The sequence below is a fragment of the Amphibalanus amphitrite genome, unplaced genomic scaffold, assembly GCF_019059575.1.
Source record: "Amphibalanus amphitrite isolate SeventyFive unplaced genomic scaffold, NRLGWU_Aamphi_draft 000141F_arrow, whole genome shotgun sequence".
Classification (NCBI taxonomy): Eukaryota; Metazoa; Arthropoda; class Thecostraca; order Balanomorpha; family Balanidae; genus Amphibalanus; species Amphibalanus amphitrite.
In genome coordinates, this window is record NW_024881636.1 from 726,045 (window position 1) to 745,027 (window position 18,983).

General features: G+C 49.1%; 1 protein-coding gene across 7 annotated transcripts; it reads right to left on the bottom strand.

Moving 5' to 3' along the window:
• Positions 1-1,049: 1,049 nt before the first annotated feature.
• On the bottom strand, positions 1,050-18,948 carry LOC122382517 (AP-1 complex subunit mu-1-like). 7 transcript variants are annotated; one of them, XM_043367934.1, is made up of 11 exons: positions 18,919-18,948; positions 13,823-13,894; positions 13,285-13,395; positions 12,513-12,626; positions 11,741-11,871; positions 11,112-11,256; positions 10,543-10,733; positions 9,845-9,923; positions 5,028-5,258; positions 2,868-2,993; positions 1,050-1,566 (listed from the first exon to the last, which is right to left on the bottom strand). In XM_043367934.1, the coding sequence occupies exons 2-11, from the start codon at positions 13,862-13,864 to the stop codon at positions 1,468-1,470; spliced, it is 1,269 nt and encodes a 422-aa protein (XP_043223869.1). In that variant the 5' UTR covers positions 13,865-13,894; positions 18,919-18,948; the 3' UTR covers positions 1,050-1,467. The 7 variants fall into 7 exon arrangements, with proteins under 7 accessions (XP_043223869.1, XP_043223871.1, XP_043223870.1 ...); XM_043367936.1 differs by having other exon boundaries at positions 18,334-18,929; XM_043367935.1 differs by having other exon boundaries at positions 18,896-18,920.
• Between the last annotated feature and the right edge of the window lie 35 nt (positions 18,949-18,983).

Consider the following 18,983-nt stretch of genomic DNA (forward strand, 5'->3'; position numbering starts at 1 on the left):
TCGGACGGTTATGAGACAACGGGAAGGAGTAGAGTGTAGAGGTAAAGATAAGGTTACCATGACCCAGCGGAGTTGAGTGTGTGGAAACGTTCATACCCATTCGATTCTTCACTTTTCAGGTCTGCGAACCATCGCCATGTAGCCTCTAGAATTTTATCCCGATCCACGCGCTGAGGATTTCAAGGTCATACATAATCAGGGGCGGAGCTTCCTATCAATTTGCCATTTTTCCCCACCAACTTTAGCTGATTTGCATAACTTTGTTGCTTTGAAAAACAATCATTGAGGAGCTTTGGAATGTCCGTGTTATGCAAAATGTTACGTTTGCAATGACAGGAATTGATTCAGTCTTCATTTTATTCAACTCGACAGTCGGACAGTGTAGGTTTCATGCCTTTTTGCCCCACCAACTTCCCCGGAAAAGCTCCACCCATGGTCATAATCACGACCTGTAAAAGTAGATACTTCCATTAATTGTACGCTCTATCAATTCTGAGTACAGAAGTCTCAAACTGAGCAGTGGCTGGTCAGCTGTTACACGAACACAGGGTTCATACAAAGGACGCTCCCCGGACCGGTGAGTTCCCAGAAAACGTCCGGGACCGCGCAGCGGCGACCGTCGGTTCTGGCCGGCCGCGTCACTCGAGCTTGCCAGCTCAATGATCGGTGCCAGGGGCGCAGCGAGACGCCGTACTACCGAGTGCCAAGTTCATCGCTTACCCCTCGCAAAGCGTCGCAATACCCGGGGTTAAAGGGTGCGACCGGTGGTTGGAGGATTGCTCGGACAGGTTACAGCAAACCCGTGGAACAGCCAGCTGTTGTTGAATGTCAAAGCTATCCTCTCTTTGCGTTTGGGTCCAAGTTTTGACGGCTGCTATCTATTACTGCTCAGCATTCAGTGATCGAGCCTGGCAGGGTAGTGAAAAGAAATTATAATCACATGGTACCGTAGTCTGTAGCTGTGTACGATGATGCTCAGATAATGTGACCACGCACATCCAGCTGCTAGCTCATACGCCTAACTGTCGCTCACATGCCAAAACATTTCGCACGACCAAGACACTGAATATATTTGGTTAAAATTAACACACACGGACATATAACGGACCAACCGCGGAATGCTTCTCCCATCTCTCACCAGTCTCACAATCTCAACCGTTCGAAAACAATCGATACCAAAGCCCCGCGGCCTCATCAGATTCTGCCTGGCTCACGGCTCACGATTCACGACTCATCACTCACGACCCACGACACACATTCACAGTTTATCCAGCACCCACCACCTGCTCACGCATTCTCCGCGGACTCTCCAGCTGTGTTGCCGCTGCGGTTCAATACAGTGCAGAGTACATTTGTACCGTTACAGTACGGTACCACAGATGACGGGTGTGCCGGGTCTCGGCGGCCGGCTGTGCTGGGGCCGGTCAGGGACGGGAGGGTGTGTCACAGGGGGTTCTCGGACGATCATCACTGCGTCCTCAGCTGGTAGTCTCCGTTCTGTGTGATGTAGCGTACCCAGGGCAGCGCCTGGTAGCCGCTCTTCTCGATAATCTTCAGGTACCGCACCTGGAGAGTGGAGACACGGCGGGTTACATAGCTGAATAGGAGCGATATGAGCCCAGTTGACACCAGCACTCTGACCAAAACAACGGCTTATGAATCACTTGACTCGAAAGAACGCCAGGAAGAACGACTCGTAGATCGTAATGGAGTCATGGGCCATGGCATCTCAGCCCAAAATGGATAAATGCTTTTATGGACATCGGTCAATAAACTTCAAAAGAAGCATGAGCGAAATGCGGCCAATCGACTTCTTGTGGCGACAGGATGAGCATTTGATCTGACTAATTTATTGTTTTCGTGCGTAATAGCTTCGTTTTTACTTCTGACTTTAGCCATCGCGTCGTCCAGACGTCACATTTAAGTAAATAATGTTTTGTAAACAGGAAACAGATGACACATCCAAAAACCAAAACCAACAAACACAGCATTAGTAATCTACATTCGGCAACCGAACTGAACAGCAAATAAATAGTATTAATATAAAACTGCTTTACTAACGGTAGTGTGCCAAAGCCAACATTCCCAGGTAATCGGACGGACCGGTGCGGCGTTTCTGGCCGCCCACGGATGGTTGGCAGGGAACGCAGAGTCGTTCTCAGAAGGGTCATCACGCAGAGAGCGGGTCGTCGTCATGCCGAGCTCATGGTTTATAGCGAGACAGATTCTTCCCGAGGATCACGGCCGTCCAGCGCGGTAGGTTCCTTACAGAGTTTCAGAGTCTCTCCCTCCCTCCCTCTCTCTCTCTCCCCTCTCTCTCTCTCTCTCTCTCTCTCTCTCTCTCTCTCTCTCTCTCTCTCTCTCTCTCTCTCTCTCTCTCTCTCTCTCTCTCCTCCCGTGCATACAGGTGGCCCACCATGGCACGGAGTCAACAAACGGATGCTGGTTGATCGATGCCGGCCGGAAGGCACCAACAAACACAGCGGGCGCTATGGACTGGGGTGGGCTGGGGCGTTGCTCAAGGTTCAGTTCTTGCGCCAGAGACCGAATCACGGAATCCTGGTGCTTGTTCAGCTGTTGGACCAAACCCAAAGCACCCGTGGAGCCTGGAGGTGTTTCCTCGATACTGGACGCTGACCTATCATCACCTACGTCACCTGTGCTGACGTTTTTGGATAGTGAACTGAATTATTTTACCGATGTACTTCATTTTGTACACAGTACTGTTTGCTCAATGTTAGTTATGTGGCATGCGGCGGTGATTTGCGGACCCTGTCCGCCTGTCCGGTAAAACCCAAAGTCAGCACCCGTGTTTTATAAACTGAACAGTGCAACGTATGATGTTAGTGTTGCCCCCAGATACTGACCTGAATGCCCGAGGTGGTGAAGTAGGGGATCTCGAACCGCACGTTGATGGGCGGCCGGCCGTCCACCTCCTCCGCCACCACGCTCGGCAGACCAAAGTGGGCCCGCATCAGGTACTCCTTGCCGCCCTGTGGGTCAGGTCAGGTCAGGTCAGGTCAGGTCAGGTCAGGTCAGATCAGGTCAGGTCAGATCAGGTCAGGTCAGCTCTTCTGCGACCACGCTCGACAGACCAAAGTATCAGGTACTTTTACTCGTTGTCAGCTACTTTAACCCGGCAGGCGGTGGGCCTACCAGCCACCTTCCGCGCGGTGGGGGGGGGGGGGGGGGGGGGGGGCGACATTTTTTTGCCCCCCCCCGTATCTCCGAAACTACTGGACGGATCCGGAAAATTCAAACGGCGTTCGATAGCCCTGTCAAATTCGTCGAAGGAAACCGAATTTCATTGACCTCGGGGTCACCGATGACGTCACAGGTCAGGTCAAAGATAAAATGTTTCACCGTTCACGGGGCTTCTAGGGAAAGCGCTATAACACCGAATAAAACGCATTTTGTCGAAAATCAGCCATAGGGCGTCAGTTGTTTAGTACATATGTTGCTATTAGAGGTCACTGGTCATACCAGGTCAGGTCGCAGGTCAGGTCACCAAAGGTCACCGAGGGTCACCACATGAGCCCAACTTTACTAAGGTTATGCGATGCATGTTTTATGGCTAGTTTTTCATTTCCAACTCAATGGTGTTGGTTATAAGACCATCAGGTACGGTTTAGGTCACTTTCTAGTGGAGGTCGGGTCAAGCTCAGGTCAAAAAAGGTCAAATTTCAAAGTTGATATTTTTTGCATAAAATGGGTATCGATTCGATGCAGCTCGTCACGGGGAGTCTAATGGTGGTCTTTGTTTTGCGCTACGAGGTCTAGAATTGCTAAAAATTGAGATTGAAAATTTGACGTCATCAATTTTGAACAGTTTTTTCGCTATAACTTGGCCAAAAAAAAGAGGTATCGATCTCAAATTTGGTATGTAGATAGAAGGCGGTGGGGACTATCACATATATTCCGTTTTTTTTAAATTAAAAAAACTTTTTGGATTTTTCGGCTATTATATTCAAAAAATCTATTTTTTTATTTTTGGGGTTCAAAATCAAAAACAAATCGAAAAACCGAAATAGCAGTTTTGTAGCCCTTTTGATTCCACACCTTTTATGTCTGAAACATTTTTCTGTGTCTCTAAAGCTGTAGGCCTGACAGCTCTTCCCGCGAAACCTTTTTTTGGGTCGAAAATGGCAAAAATGACGTCACTCTGACGTCATTAGCGGCCAATCTATCATAGCCTTTGGAAAAATTTTTGGTCACCATATGCGCTAGCTGCTCCCGGGAGGGTACTGAAAGTTTGGTGACGATCGGCGCAGCGGTTCTCGAGATATATTGAAAAAACTAAAGGGGGGGGGGGCAAAAAAATGCCCCCCCCCGCCTGGAAGGTTAACCCTGCTGTTTCCTGTAGTATTTAGGGCATTTCAACCCAACCTTTATGGACCGTTAGCCTTTCTATATGTAGCATAACTCATGGCCGTGGTTAGTATTTTGCCCGTTCTATTCTCCGAAGTAACTGGATCAATTCACTAAATCCCCGGGCGTTTCACCCTCTAGTTGATAGCTCAGGCACTCTGCCAGCCGCGGACCGTTCATGACACATGTGCCTGGTCCGGCAGCGCGTGCCATGTGGACCGTGGACACGTCTGGCGCCCCATCTGTGCCTGTCTGTATACTCGGAGCACCTACGCCTGGTATGGACGTGTAAACAGACGTCCCATGGCAGACCCGTTGGCCGCACATCTGCTGTATCAACCGTACAGTGATTATGCAGCTGCTAGTTGAGCAACTGGTAATTTAGCAAATAATTTTGCATACATATAGGCCATTACATCAGTTTTCCATGCTGAGGATATAGTTAGGATCAACAAAGTAAACACAACGAACAATGAATAATAGCGGTAATTTTCCATCAGGAACAACTGCTACTGAATATACGGATCTAATACATCCGCCCGTCGTTGTTCTAATTGTTCGTCGATATGAACCGATTATAAATTTTAAACACAACTCTTCCACCAGTCCTCTACACTCTCAACTAACATTCCCACTCCGGCACTCCGCTCCTCACTCACCGGGAACGATTTGATGCTCCATACGATGCAGGTTTTCTCGGGCACGTATTTGACGCTGCCAATGGTCGTCTTGAACTTTGGCGAGTCGGCGTCAGTCGGCACGGGGATGATGATCTCGACGTTGTTGGCCGTCGAGCGGCGCTTGAACTGCGACTTGGCCTTGACCATGTACTCGACGCGGCTGTGCGCGTGGCGCTCGATGACCGACTCGATCCATATGAGCGGCTTCACCTGGGCAGCGGAGAGGGAGGGAGGGGTTAGAGACGGCGATACGAGGTGACAGGAGAGGGGGCAGAGGGGTCAGGAGACGCCGCCGATGACAAACGCTTTATAATTAACGGGACAACTGGCGACGCCAAGGCGTGACATGGCGTCAAATCAGGGGCGCCGCCACGGATTTTTGACAGGGGGGGACGGACTGACCGACTGAAAACCCAAAAGTAGACATTCTTACCGTGGCTTTTTCGGTCGGATACATTCAACGTTTAAAGCAAATATGCCACTTTTAACATAGGGTTTTGAACTGAAGTAACAGTTTTGTTGCTCGAGTTGAGACGAGAACAAATCAGGAGATTTTATGGCCCAACGATCACCCTAGCCAAATATATCGGTACCTATCGATTTTAGGTTTGAAGACCGAAGTCATTCCCATAGATTACACTTTGTCATTCTCTTACCGAGGAATCCATTCCCTTACGGAAAAATGCTAGCCAATCAGCATTCAGCTGGTTTGAGCTACGTACTATGCTTGGTCAACGCGTTATCAGCTTCCGCTGCAATATAGGTAAGTAGCCTCTACGAAAGATGGAAAATAGTGATGTAAAAATAAATGTAAAATCCTTTTGCAAATATTCATTATTTCCTGACCATTTTAAGTTTAAAAACCCATAGAAATGTGGCAAAACAACTGGTTTGAGGAAAGTAGTTTAGGAATTAGGTATTTCCTTAAAGTAATGGCTATAGACCGCATTCCCACCGAGTACCTACCTATATACACATCTGATGTCCGATTCAGTTTGACACGGCAAAGCCTCGTGTTCTATCACGGTATAATTGCTGATGAATGCCACTAATATGATCGAAAATGGATATTGCATAGGTAATGCATATTGCATACCCGCGTGGGGGAGGGAGCGTTGTATAGTCACAAATCTCTCTGTATGGTTTGTGCACGAATCGGCGCGAAGCGCCGCGAAAATTGGCAAAAAAAAACATGAGGCAAAACTGCTCCAAAATACGAATTTTGCAGCCCGTGTAACAAGCTTGATACCAGAAAACCTTAGGTCAGGAAAACCAAGTCAAGTAGTCAAGTCGCCTCAAAGTTTTGTGGTCCTGTCAAGTGTCAACCGTATAGCTTATTTCTTAGAAGCTGGAAATTTAGTGTAGCGTGACTGCAGAAGTGTGGGGTCGGAGCCGGAATCAGTCGGAGTTGAGTTGTTTTGGCCAGTTTTGGCCAGAGTCGGTGTTGAAGTCTTCGAAAATGTTCGGATTTTGACTTCGAGGTCGGATTGGTGTAAAGTCATGTTCTTGGCTGGTTAGAAGAAATATATTAGGCCCGTGTTCGGCCAGTCGTGTTATACGACACACGTTGATCACGATATCAAAAATCGGCAGTTCCGCGATGACAGGTCGGATAAGAGCTGGAGATTTTGTTGGCCGAGGTGGCAGGGGTCAGACCAATGCATGTAGGCCCACACCCCATGAGGTATACTGAGTGGCCTCCTGGACCCTCTCAGATTCGGCACCGGCTGTTCCATCTCTTCCATCCTCAGGACAGTCAAATCCTTCTCCCCCACGCCGCAACCCCCTGCTCCGGGCTGGACGGGCAACTCTATCCCATGCGGGAATGGCTCCACTGGAGCTATAGTCCTTTGCCGGGTGCAGTGAGTGCCAGTGGGCTGGGCTGCCTGTTCAATTGGTCGGGTTCATCCCAAGTGGCTCACTGGGGTGGCTGCCCCGACCAATGTCTCCAACTAATTCTTTCATACTTTCGGCTCTGAAATGGTCTCATTGGACCGAAGGGCAAAATCAATTTTCGAGTAGGATAACAACCAGTAAAACGCCTTTTGGGGCGACCAACGGAGCGAGCGAGAGGGTGGGGTGGGCCTTGCACGTGCGAAATTGCGAGGGGATACCTCCAACTAACTTGTGCACTGCACCCTTCTAACCGGTCCCTAACGATGTGCCAAATTTGAGCGCAATCGGCCTAGCCGTTCTCGGGATCTGGAATCGGCACCCTGCACGTGCGCACGTGCAAAATGGGTCCCAACTGACTTTTGCACGGCACCCTACTAACCGGTCCCTAACCATGTATCAGATTTCAGCACAATCGGTTCAGCCGTTCTCGAGATCTGGAATCGACCCCTGCATGTGCGCACGTGCAGCAGCACCCCAACTGTGGCACATGGATATGCATTGCCTAGTGGGTATAGGTATGTACCTCTACCTACATGCGAAGCCAACTTTCAGCGCAATCAGCCCAGTAGTTGCCGAGATATTGAAATTGTTACAAAACTGACACCTCTTCGTTTTTCACGTGGCACGTGCATATGGGGCCACTCACATGCATCGGGAATAGTCCGATGCTCGTTAGAAGGAATGAATCTAGTGCTACCCTACAAAAATTATCGCATGTAAATCGGTCAAGTGGTTGCTGAGATATAAGCCTAGCAAAAGCGTGACCACGGCGTGCTCAGAAATTTCCGTGAACCTACGAAAGACTACGCTCGCTTCGCTCGCTCCGTAATGAGTTTGGGGGGGACGTCCCCCTTCCATTCTGAGAGTGGGGGGGACGCGTCCCCCCCGTCCCCCCCGGTGGCGGCGCCCATGCGTCAAATCAATGCTGACAATTAAAGTTAAACAACCCTCTTATAACTAAATTCCAAAACGTAAATATTTTACTCAAGTCAATATTCATTTAAAAGAGTAGAGGGAGAGTAGCATTGCTATATTCACTCATCACTTATTCAGGGTATGAGGTAATATTATCCAATGCAATCACACACTAAATTTGCCAGTCAGCCGAGTTTCGAGTTTGATCTCCTAAGAGCTGAGAAGTTTTATGATGGAAATAAAACGCCCGGAGGCGGGCGGCTGGCACGGACTGATATACGAGTCGTTTGGACGGCTGGCGAGGGTGGTGAGCCGTACGGCTCGGCGGCTAGCCGGACAGAGACGAATGGTGCCTACTGGCTGGGCCCCGACCTGGACCACACGATGAATAAACTGACCTGCACAGTACAGCGTGGTCGAGAAAGAATGTGAAGGTTCATGGCTAGAGAACTAAATGAATTCGAATCGAAACAGATAAAACTCAAAATAAAGAGACCATAAAGAATCGGGGGTGATCCAGGTAACAAAGGTGTTGTTTGAGTGTCACGGGCCGTAATTGTGGGTTTGGCAAACAAAGAGCGCTCGTCATGAGTTACGCCGCACCATTCTGGAATCTTGCCAATCATCGCTCCGCGTAGCTACGTTGGGCTTAATTTCTGGCACAATTATTGTTACCAAATGGGACGTTTGACACTTTCACGGTTCACGACTTTTGGTTACGTCGGTAGAAAAACAAAACAATCTTTAATGACAAATTACGGCAATTCCGTCAACTGAAAACCACAATATTTTCGCTATTGGCTGCCAGCTCGGTTGCCAGCCGGCCGGTTTCCAGGGAGTCTCGGCTGGCGTGGGGCTGTCCAACTGATCGCAGCCAGGGCTAATGGCCGGCCAGCCCCCTCCCCCCGTTAGGTGTCGAGTGGCTAATAGTCTGCTCGTGATCCATGGACGCGGCCGGGGCGTGATTCCCAGTAAGTACAGCGAACCTTCTCTGGGCCGCTCCTCAACAACATAGATGTGTGGCCGTGAGAGAAGGGATCGTATATTAACAAAAAAGTAGAACCAAATAACACAAACATTTTGATTTGAACTCCTTCGATCATAAAATAGCAATTATCTTTAACAAAAACAATGCGGTGTATCATTCGAACGGAGAACTTTCGGCCAAAAACCACCCTTAGCCACTCTGGTGATTGAAGATCACCGACTTCAATCTACCAACACATCGAGTCCCAAGAGAGCTTCACCAAGACCCGTCCGCAGCCCTCATCCGCCCAGTCTCAGAAAAAAGCTCCGTCTGGGTCACCGGTGCCCGACCTCCCTCCGACGTCCGTTCGACCCCGCCATCCGTCCGGTCCCGACACGGCGGCAGCCGGCGCCGGTCCCGACACGGCGGCGCCGCACTATCGCCTCCCGACCGGCGCCGTCCGTGACTCAGTGTGCGTGTGTGCGTGTCTGGAGCGTGTGACCGGCCGCGTGGGGCGGACCGAGCCCCAGAGGGATACGGTGTGAGTCAGAACACGACAGTGACCATCGGGAAGCTGTGATATACAACATTCATAGTTGATGACTAATAAATGGATACTCAGCGCCTTCAAGGGAACCTGTTTTGGCGAAGGAAGCACGCGGTGACCAAGGAAAGGACAAAGTTTTTTTTTTAAGGCCGGAAGTCTGGTGCTAAATCTCGCTGGGAAGCCAATACCAAGTGTTGTACCACTGAACAAATACTGTAGCCCTCTGCTGAACAAGGAAATGCTTTGCGTTGAGCCGGTAGCCATGAGCTCGAAGGACACGTAAAAGGGCAACTGGTTTGTCCCAAAGCATCACTTACGTGTGTGTTGAGCCAGTAAGACATGAGCTCGATTGACAGGTAATAGGGCAGCTGGTCTGCCCCAGAGGGTCACTTACGTGTATGTTGAGCCGGTAGGACATGAGCTTGAAGGATGAGCATTAGGGCAGCTAAGTCTGCCCAGAGGGCCACTCACGTGCGTGTTGAGCCGGTAGGACATGAGCTCGAAGTCGCCGTCGGGCGGGATGAACGAGATGGTGCGGTCGTTTTCGAACCTGCCGACAATCCGAACTCCGTCAGCCGTCACAGACACACTGGGTGACGGGCCAGCGGCAGGTGTGGCCATACGGCGGACGCCGACCGTGCCAACCGCTCACATACCGAACCAGGGTCAGCATGGACACACCGGGTACACAACAACAGCCAGATATTTGTCTGGGTAATGCACCCACTCCCGTAAAAACGGGTACGAGCTAAGGCGAGGTTATCCATGACAAGGACTGTCACAATGCGGTGCACTAAGTGCCGTAGCAACGGCTCTGGAAACCGCATTATACCTCTGGATTAATCTTAACAAGCATGGTTACGCAAATGACCTATCACGCATTTAAATTATTTCCCTGGTCCGTTCAGCAGCACCGTCTATCGATCATCGCTCAACTAAGAGGGAAAAACACACTGGTGGAGCTCACTCAATCACTCACTCAATCACTCACTCAATCACTCACTCAATACTCACTCACTCACTCACTCACTCACTCACTCACTCACTCACTCACTCACTCACTCACCCTGTTGAAACGTCCTGTATTCTGTATTCACTTCAGCAGACACTCCACAGCAGAGTGGCTATTACGTGTCCATTGTCAATCAATCCTGTCAGCTCCTACTCACCTGGACAGCCTGACACACTGGTGGAACTTGGTGTCCTCCAGCTCGACCGACTTGCTCTTGCCGCGTCCAGTGCTCTCGAAGAGAACCTTGTCGTTGAGACCCAGCCGCAGCTCGGGCATGCCGGACAGGTAGACACGCATCTTGATGCTGCCCACGATCTCACTGCGCAGTACGTTACCGTTCGAGTTGGCCTGCGGGACGAGGCAGAATACGGCGGTTAGCTGAGCATACAAAGCAAACATAAGACAGTGACGTGACGACAAAATGTAATATTAACGAGAAAACCAACGAGCTTTTCAAAACTAACTGTTCAGTCAGAAGCGTACAAGATGTTAGTTAGAAAGGTTACATCTTTTCAATTATTTAGTATGACCAGACTTCCGAACACTGACTCCTATCGCGTTTCAGTCGGATAAGTTTGAACTTGTGCTGCTCCCCGCACGTATCCGCAGCTTTCCATCTTCCCCCGCTCTTCCTTGCAAGTGTCAGCACCTCCCGCTCACCCGCACGTACCCCCTCTCCCGAAACGTACCAACCAGCAGCTCTCCATCTCCCCTCCCCACACGTACCAGCAAGTTGACCGACTCGATGACGTCCAGGAAGACCTCGTTCTTTCTGTACTTGATGCCCTCGGAGCGCCAGTGGACGGCGTTAGTGACGGCCATCGGAGGCCGGGGCGCCACCTCCAGTTTGTGACTCTCCTGGGTGATGTACCTGACGGCAAAACGCGGTGTGGTCAGGATTATCACGGGAAGGTATGGCTGAGGTACGATTAACATGCTACGGGCGAGGGCGATTACGGTCAGTAATTGCGGTTAATTTTGGTTTTGAATAAACTGCTGGTTCAAGTGACAGATGCACAAATTTTACGCCATTAATGGGAGCCAGGGTGGCACTGCTGGCACATCGGTCATCGTTTGGGGCTTATTGCCCGTGGTCAAGTGCAATGACGGTAAAAGAAGACCGGCCATATCCAGTTCATGGAACTATAAAGAACTTGTGGTTTTATCCCGTAATCTACCTAGTATTATAAATCGAGCAGCAAGTGACAGTGACAACTTGCATACACAGTCATGACAGATCGCATGCACATTGCACATTCAATTACTATCTCCCTGCACACCCCATCTTGCCCTCCAAGAACACACGTGAAGTTGGAACCAAACGACAGAGACCGGGCCGAACGGAGGAGACTCACTCCTGGAGGATTTTGCTGTCAGTGGTCTGCGGGAAACCGAAGTCGTTCAGCTCGTCCAGCAGCTCGTACACGATGACGAAGTTGTCCCGCAGGCTCTCCTCCTCCAGCTCCTTGAAGTAGTGCTCAAACACCTGGCGGGTACGGGGTAGCGGCCCAGTGTCAACCGAAGTAGTGCTCAAATACCTGACAGTAAGCAGATCGGTGTTAAAGAGCAAGGGGAGAGAGCCGAAGGAGTGAGCAGGTGGGCCTGATTAGGACGCATGTCGAAGAAATAGGGATCTGAATTAGGCGTTAAGAGAGCCTATGTTGCCGCGGCTATCCGAGCGTCAAGCGGAAATGAAGCTTTCCCGACAGCTTATCAGTTGAAATTACGAGATCAGAAAAGCCACTGAATATGTGACTTTTCGTTGTTATCGTCTTGAACTTGAACAATACACGCACACTTAAAGCTTTCAATCACAAATTCATCATTCACGTCAGTCCCAGCTGGTGCAGAAGTACTTACGAGGAAACCACCAGTCTGGCAGACCGTCATTTACTGTCAAACTATTCAGCATACCTACCAGCAGCGTAGCAACACAACACAGCTTATTATTTTACAAGTTGTGCATTCCGTTGATGAAAAGCCGCGCCCATGACCGAAAATATAATAACGTGAATATATGACTGAATGAGTCGCTGAATGAGCAAACGTAGCCATCACCTGCACCGGAGATTTGTGCAATGTGCATTCATCCCCCCCCCCCCGACAGGGCCATCCTGCCACTCTCACCTGAACCAGGCGGTGCAGGAACACGAACACCAGGCTGACGTTGGCGTTCTTCCGCGTCGTGCTGACCACGTACACGTTGCTGTGCTTGATGTACATGAACGTGCAGCCACTCGTCTGAAACGGAAATACATAGGGAATCAAAATTCACAGGGAACTGGTCGCTGTATTGGGGAATTATTACGAGCAAGTGCAAAGCTAAGTCGTTCAGCAGAATTCGCCACATGTCGAGAACGATTGGGCCGATCGCGCATAAATTTTGAACACCGTTAGGCGTTAGCAAACGGTGCCACGAACAAGTCAGCTGGCGTCCGGTTTGCGCGTGCGCTCACGCAGGGTATCGCTAGACGCTACTACATATAGGTAGGACTAGGAAACGGCTGGGTCAATTGCGCTCAAATTTGGTCTCTATTAGGGACCAGTTGGTAGGGTGGCCCACACAAGTCAGTCAGTTTAGGGTACCACTTCCGTACATGTAGGGCTCGCTCGCATTCTCGCACTCGCTCGTTTGTCGCCCTATAGGGCTTGTTACTGATTATTAGGTATGATACAATATTGCAGGGAAAGGTAAGAAATGTCAGATAAAATTATATTTGACACAAAATTAATGCTGTGCCTGGTGACACTTTTAATAATTACCGAAAAATAATGGATTTATGGGAAAGGTGAGCTGAATGGAAAGTCAGCACAATGGAAATAATTACCAACAAATGCAATGAAACAGTATAGGAAGTCAATTAAATGTCAGCAACCACACAATTCAGTAGTCACCTACCTGTATAATCGGTGACATGTTCCCTTCTTCTTCTCGGTCCATTAGCAGGGGCATAAACTTGTCTATAACACTGGGCTCGATGTCACCTCTGTAGTTCCTGGATATCAGTACCTGAAGCAAAGGATAGAGAATGTCATGAGTAAGGGCCAACAAAGCAGAGACATAAACTTGTCTATAACACTGGGCTCAATGTCACCTCTGTAGTTCCTGGATATTAGTACCTGAAGCAAAGCATAAGAGGGTGCCATTATGAGTCAGGGACCAATAGCAAAGTACTGTATTAAAGTCAAATAACTTCAAGTAAAAGCAGCAGCTGGGTTTAACATCATACAAGATAATTTGTAACTTGACAACCAAACAGAGCAAACCTGGAGTCTGGCATTTGTAAGACAGCATGGTGAGTTTGGCTTTGAGGGAAACAGCCTGCAGCAGACATGACTCATGAGTGCTAACACTGAACCAACAATGAGTGATGGACTTGTGACTTGTGAGCCAATTCAATAAAGAGATAAATATATCAACAAATATTCATTCTTACCTTCCCTTTGGAGTCTAAGAGATATATTGATGATACAGACATTTTTGCAGATAGTTTGAAAACAGCAGGTATCTGAAACATTAAAAATTGGTCATAACTTGTCATTATCAGCAAACAAAATTAGTTTGGAATTGAAAAGAGGAGTCAGAACCAGTGGGGCAGGGAAAACTTAGATAAAATAGAAAATGGAGAAATGAAAAGAGAACAGAAGAAGAGAGAAAAAGAGATAAAGGGGAGATAAAGTCAAGAGGGAGAAGGAATAAAAGGACCAGGGCCAGGGAAAATAAGGCTTGGAGGTAGATGGAGAGCAAGAGGAAGGGCTATAGGAAGACAGGAATAAATGAATAAAGAAAAGCAGAGAAAGGTTGAAAAAGAAAGGCCCTTTCTGCCTCTCCAAACAGAAACCATCAGCTACATATTTTTATCTACCATCACTATAGAATATGATATATATCAGTAATCAAATAGGTAATTATTGTCATTACAGCAGAAACAAATGAAATAGGAGTTAGGACTAAACGAAAGGAATAGGAATAGGAAAATGGAATAGGAAAATGGAATAAGTTACTTTAAATCTAAGTAAAAACTTTCTTTATAATTTTCTATCAAAACTACAACTTATCACTGGTGAACCGCTACCCAGCAGAGGCAAGATATGGGCCCTGATCAAGGCTATATAAACGCCCTGACCAAGTGCCTGAGAGGACCGTGACTCCAGTGGAAGGATATTGCCATAGTTGATCAAAAGATCTGTGACACATTTGTCACCAGCCATAGCTACAAAAGGGTTTCTACCCAACTGAAATAAGGCTTCATAGCTGTAACTCCAGAACAATGGAACTGCTGTGACTGTGACCGCAGGGCACTTGAGCCCTGTGCCTTTAGTGCAATTGGGTACCTGTTGTATTACATTTATAAAACAGCTGCCTAGAATAGCATCCAGCCCTGCAACCACCCACTCATCCCATAAGACAAAAAACAAGCAAAACAGGATAAATTTGAAGGGCGTGCCCTGCTGCCATGACTATGCCGCCAGTCTATTCGCAGCTTGGTATGATCCTCCGTAACTGTCATTGGTACCACAGTACCACTGTATGCAAAGAAAAACATTATAATACTGATGATATGGTCAAAAGATTGATTAATGCAGGGATGAAATATACAATTAACATTGTAGCACGGCGGTGACAGCATCAAGTTGAGCATTAAAACAACAATTCAATAAAACATAGGACGAATACAAACTGCTGATACCTGTAATTTTATCAAAGGCCTTTTGAAAAATCAAACGTTATGCGTGCTTTAAGTTCACCAAATTAATAAAAATGCACCAAACTACCTCCTCATCCAAATCCACCTTCAATACACAGCAACACACACTTGTGCCGGAGAATCTGGAAAGGGAATTGAAGGGCTACGCTACCATATTGAAAAAAAAAACTTCCTTTACAATTATTTTGTTTTTTTAATCTTCTTCCTTTTTCGATCATTTTGAATACAAAAAAAATATTTTTCCTAAGTTATTGTATATAAATGTCGCAAAATACAATTATAAAAACATTAAACCATTTGACATGATGAGAAACTTACCTTACCTTACCTTACCTTATCGGTTATCGGGTAATAAGGCCACTAGGCCTGGAGGTCCCGCTCCCATCGAGCGTGTGTGACAGGTAAAGGCGAGGCTCTTAATGGTAGGGATTCGGGATGTCGTACATCTTGTTCGCCCAGTGTCGGTCCAGTCGTGCCTTGAACTGAACAACCGATGTGGCAGACACTACTGTGGACGGCAGGGCGTTCCAGTCGTTGACCACTCTTGTGCTGAGGGCGTTTCTTCGTGTCAGGGTGTTCGCTCTGGGCTTGAGCAGTTTCCACTGGTGGCCTCTTGTTTGGTTGGAGGTGCTCTTGTGCAGGAACCGTTCGGGTTCCACTGCCATCTCGCCGTGCAGCAGCTGAAAGACGGTGATCATATCGCCTCTGCGTCGTCGGTAGTACAGCGAGGGGAGGCGAAGATGACGTAGTCGGTCCGGGTACGGGAGATGCCGGATGCTCAGAACCATCCGGGTTGCCCTGCGCTGCACCCGCTCCAGTTTTGCCTGGTCAACTCTGCCAAAGGGTCCCCAGATCAGGTTCCCATACTCCAGAAAAGGTCGGACCATGGACTTGTAGAGCAGAGGGAGAGTGACCTCATTGATGGTAGCGAAGGAGCGCTTCACGACAGCCAGCATCTGGGAGGCTTTCGCGATGGCAGCCGCTGTTTGCTGGTGAAACTTCAGGTCTTCGTCGATGATGATGCCCAGGTCCTTTTCCTCCGTAACTCCCTCGATGGCAGAGTCGTTCAGTCGGTAGGTTCTCCCAGGGTTGAGTCTGCCAATGTGCATCACTTTGCATTTTGAAGCATTGAAGGGCAGCAGCCACTTGCTCGACCAGCGGACGAGGGCGTCGATGTCGGCTTGGAACTCGGCGGAGTTTCCAGTCACGTGGCGGTACAATTTGGTATCGTCGGCGAAGAGCTTGATGCAGCCGGAGACCTGACCAGGCATGTCATTCACAAATATATTAAACAAGATCGGCCCGAGCACAGATCCCTGGGGGATTCCGCTGGTCACCGGAGTCCAGTCGGACTTCGCACCTCCGACGACCACCCTCTGTCGGCGATCGAGCAGGAAGGCGGCGATCCAAACCAGCAGTTTTCCCCTGATGCCATAGCCATGTAGTTTCGTGATGAGACGTTGGTGCGGGACAGAATCAAAGGCCTTGGAGAAGTCCAGGTATGCGACATCGATCGGTTCCCCGGCCTCCACAGCAGCGCTCCAGTCCTCCATCACCTCAAGCAGCTGGGTCGAGCAGGATCTCTTCGGGAGAAACCCATGTTGTGCCTTGTGGAGGAGCCCTGCATCAGAAAAGTGCTGAAGGAGGCGGTCGCGAATGATGGATTCCATAACTTTCGATGGGACCGAGGTGAGACTGACTGGCCGGTAGCTCTCTGGTCTCTGGCGGTTCCCCTTCTTGTAGATGGGAGTAATCTCACCTGTCTTCCAGTCTGGTGGCAGTATACCAGAGTCAAGAGACTTCCTGAACAGGACACTGAGTGGAAGGCAAACCATCGAGGCAGCTTCGCGAAGTACCCTGGGGTGCACGGCGTCTGGGCCCGGGGCACTGTTAGGCCTTAGAGCGAGCAGTTTTGCCTTTACCTCCTCAGCAGACACTTCAATGTCTTGCAGCATGGGTCCCTGGAAACCTAAGTCAAAGTGAGGGCAGGAATGGTCAACTGGCGTAAATATGCTGCTGAAGTACCTGCTCAGCAGATCCGATTTTTCTTGGTTGTCGGATGTCAGGGTCCCGTTTACGTCCCGGAGTTCCTCGATTCTGCTTCTGGTTTTCAGCCTTGAGTTCGAGTATCTCCAGAACGCTTTTGGGTTTTGCTTCAGCTGTTCAACTAACTTGGTTTCGTATTCTTTTCTGAGATACCTTGTGAACTTTCTGAGCCTGTTTCTGCATCTCGTAAACCTGGCGTAATCCAGGGCGTCGCCGGATTGACGGTATTTGCTCCACAGCTCCCTCTTTTGCTTTCGTAGCTGCATAGCTGTCCTGTTCAAGTACATGTTCTTTTTCTGTCCGTTCTTCCTCCGTTTCGAGCATCGAGCAACAGCAGCTGATAATTGTTCTTTAAAGGTGGCGTAGGATTCTTCCATGTTCATGTTTGCCAGCTGCGACCAGTTGCACTCCTCCAATTCCTTGGGGAGGCTTCCATAGTCGATGACTACATGGTGAGATGCTTGGTTTAAGTTCCTTGGAGAGTAGCATACCAGAGTAAATCTGAGAATGACGTGGTCACTGCTGCTCAGGCCGGGGAGGTATTCCAGGTTGGAGACCATGCCTTCCTCGTTAGTGAAGACCAAGTCGAGGGTGTTTGGGGTCTCGCCTGGTCGGTATCTTGTTGGGCTTAGTACATGTTGGAACAGGAAACATTCATGAACAGTGTTGATAAATGAGTGAGAACCATGAGAGAGAGGGGCGGATGATGTTCCACTGTCCCAGTTTATCTGCGGCAGGTTCAGGTCACCAACAATCAGGAGATGTGTGAATGGCATGGACCTTGATGATGTGCAAATTAACTGTTCAGCTTCTCTGATGCTCTCCTCAGTGTTTCCTGATGGACTCCTGTAAAGGCATCCGATGAGTAAGCAGTCACTGCCAGCAAGTGCCATCTTGATCCACACATGTTCAACGGAGGACTGGTACTGAATTGTGACTTCGGACACCTTGAGGGTCTCAGCTGTGTACACACAGATCCCTCTCATACCACTGGTACCAAGGTTGGGGGAGCATGGGTCAAAGTTGGTGTAAAGTACATAGCCAGCCAGGCTCAGCAGTGCAGGCGACAGTGGAAGCCGCTGAGCTTTTGGAATCACTTCTGTAATGAGGATGATGTCTGGCTCATCTTGGCAGATAAGCATGGCCATGTCATCTCGTTTGCTTACAAATTGGTCTGCGTTGGTATACAATACCTTAAGCCCTTGCGTTACTCCTCCAGCCGCCTCCCCATTTAGTCATTGAGCTGGTTGTTTGCTGTGATACTGTGTTTTCTTGTTTGTCCCTGAGCCAGCAGCGGCTGACTCTGCTGGGTGAGCATCATTCGAAACATTTGTGGCAGATGTCTCTGTGAAAGCAGCAGCAGGCCTCACTGGTCGGGCATGGCTAGAAACATTTGTAGCTGCTGTTACAGGTGTGATGTTTCCTGGCTGTTCCCGACTGGGCGTGCTCTCACTGATATGGTTGTCTGGGGCAGTTGCACAGTCATTGTTGGCCTGCTCCTTGGGTACCACCTTTTCTTGGCCCAGGCTGTGTGAGACAATTCGACCACCTCTTATGAAAAGGTTGGTCTCCCCTGCCATCTTCCTTGCTGCCAGTTCCTCTCTCAGCTTTCTTCCTGCCTCCCGCTCATCCCGGGTCAGGTCTGGGGTCAGATAGATGTTGCTGTACTGTTCTGAGTGGCGCAGTTGGGGTGCTCCTTGAAGTACATCACGCCTAGCAGAGGGGTTAGCCAGGGTCACGATCAGGAGTCTGGGCCTGTCTTGGAGTTTCTTTCCCACTCTGAAGGATCGTGTTACAGCAACATTCCAAGGCCCTATATACCAGGTAGGGTCGTCCGGCGATT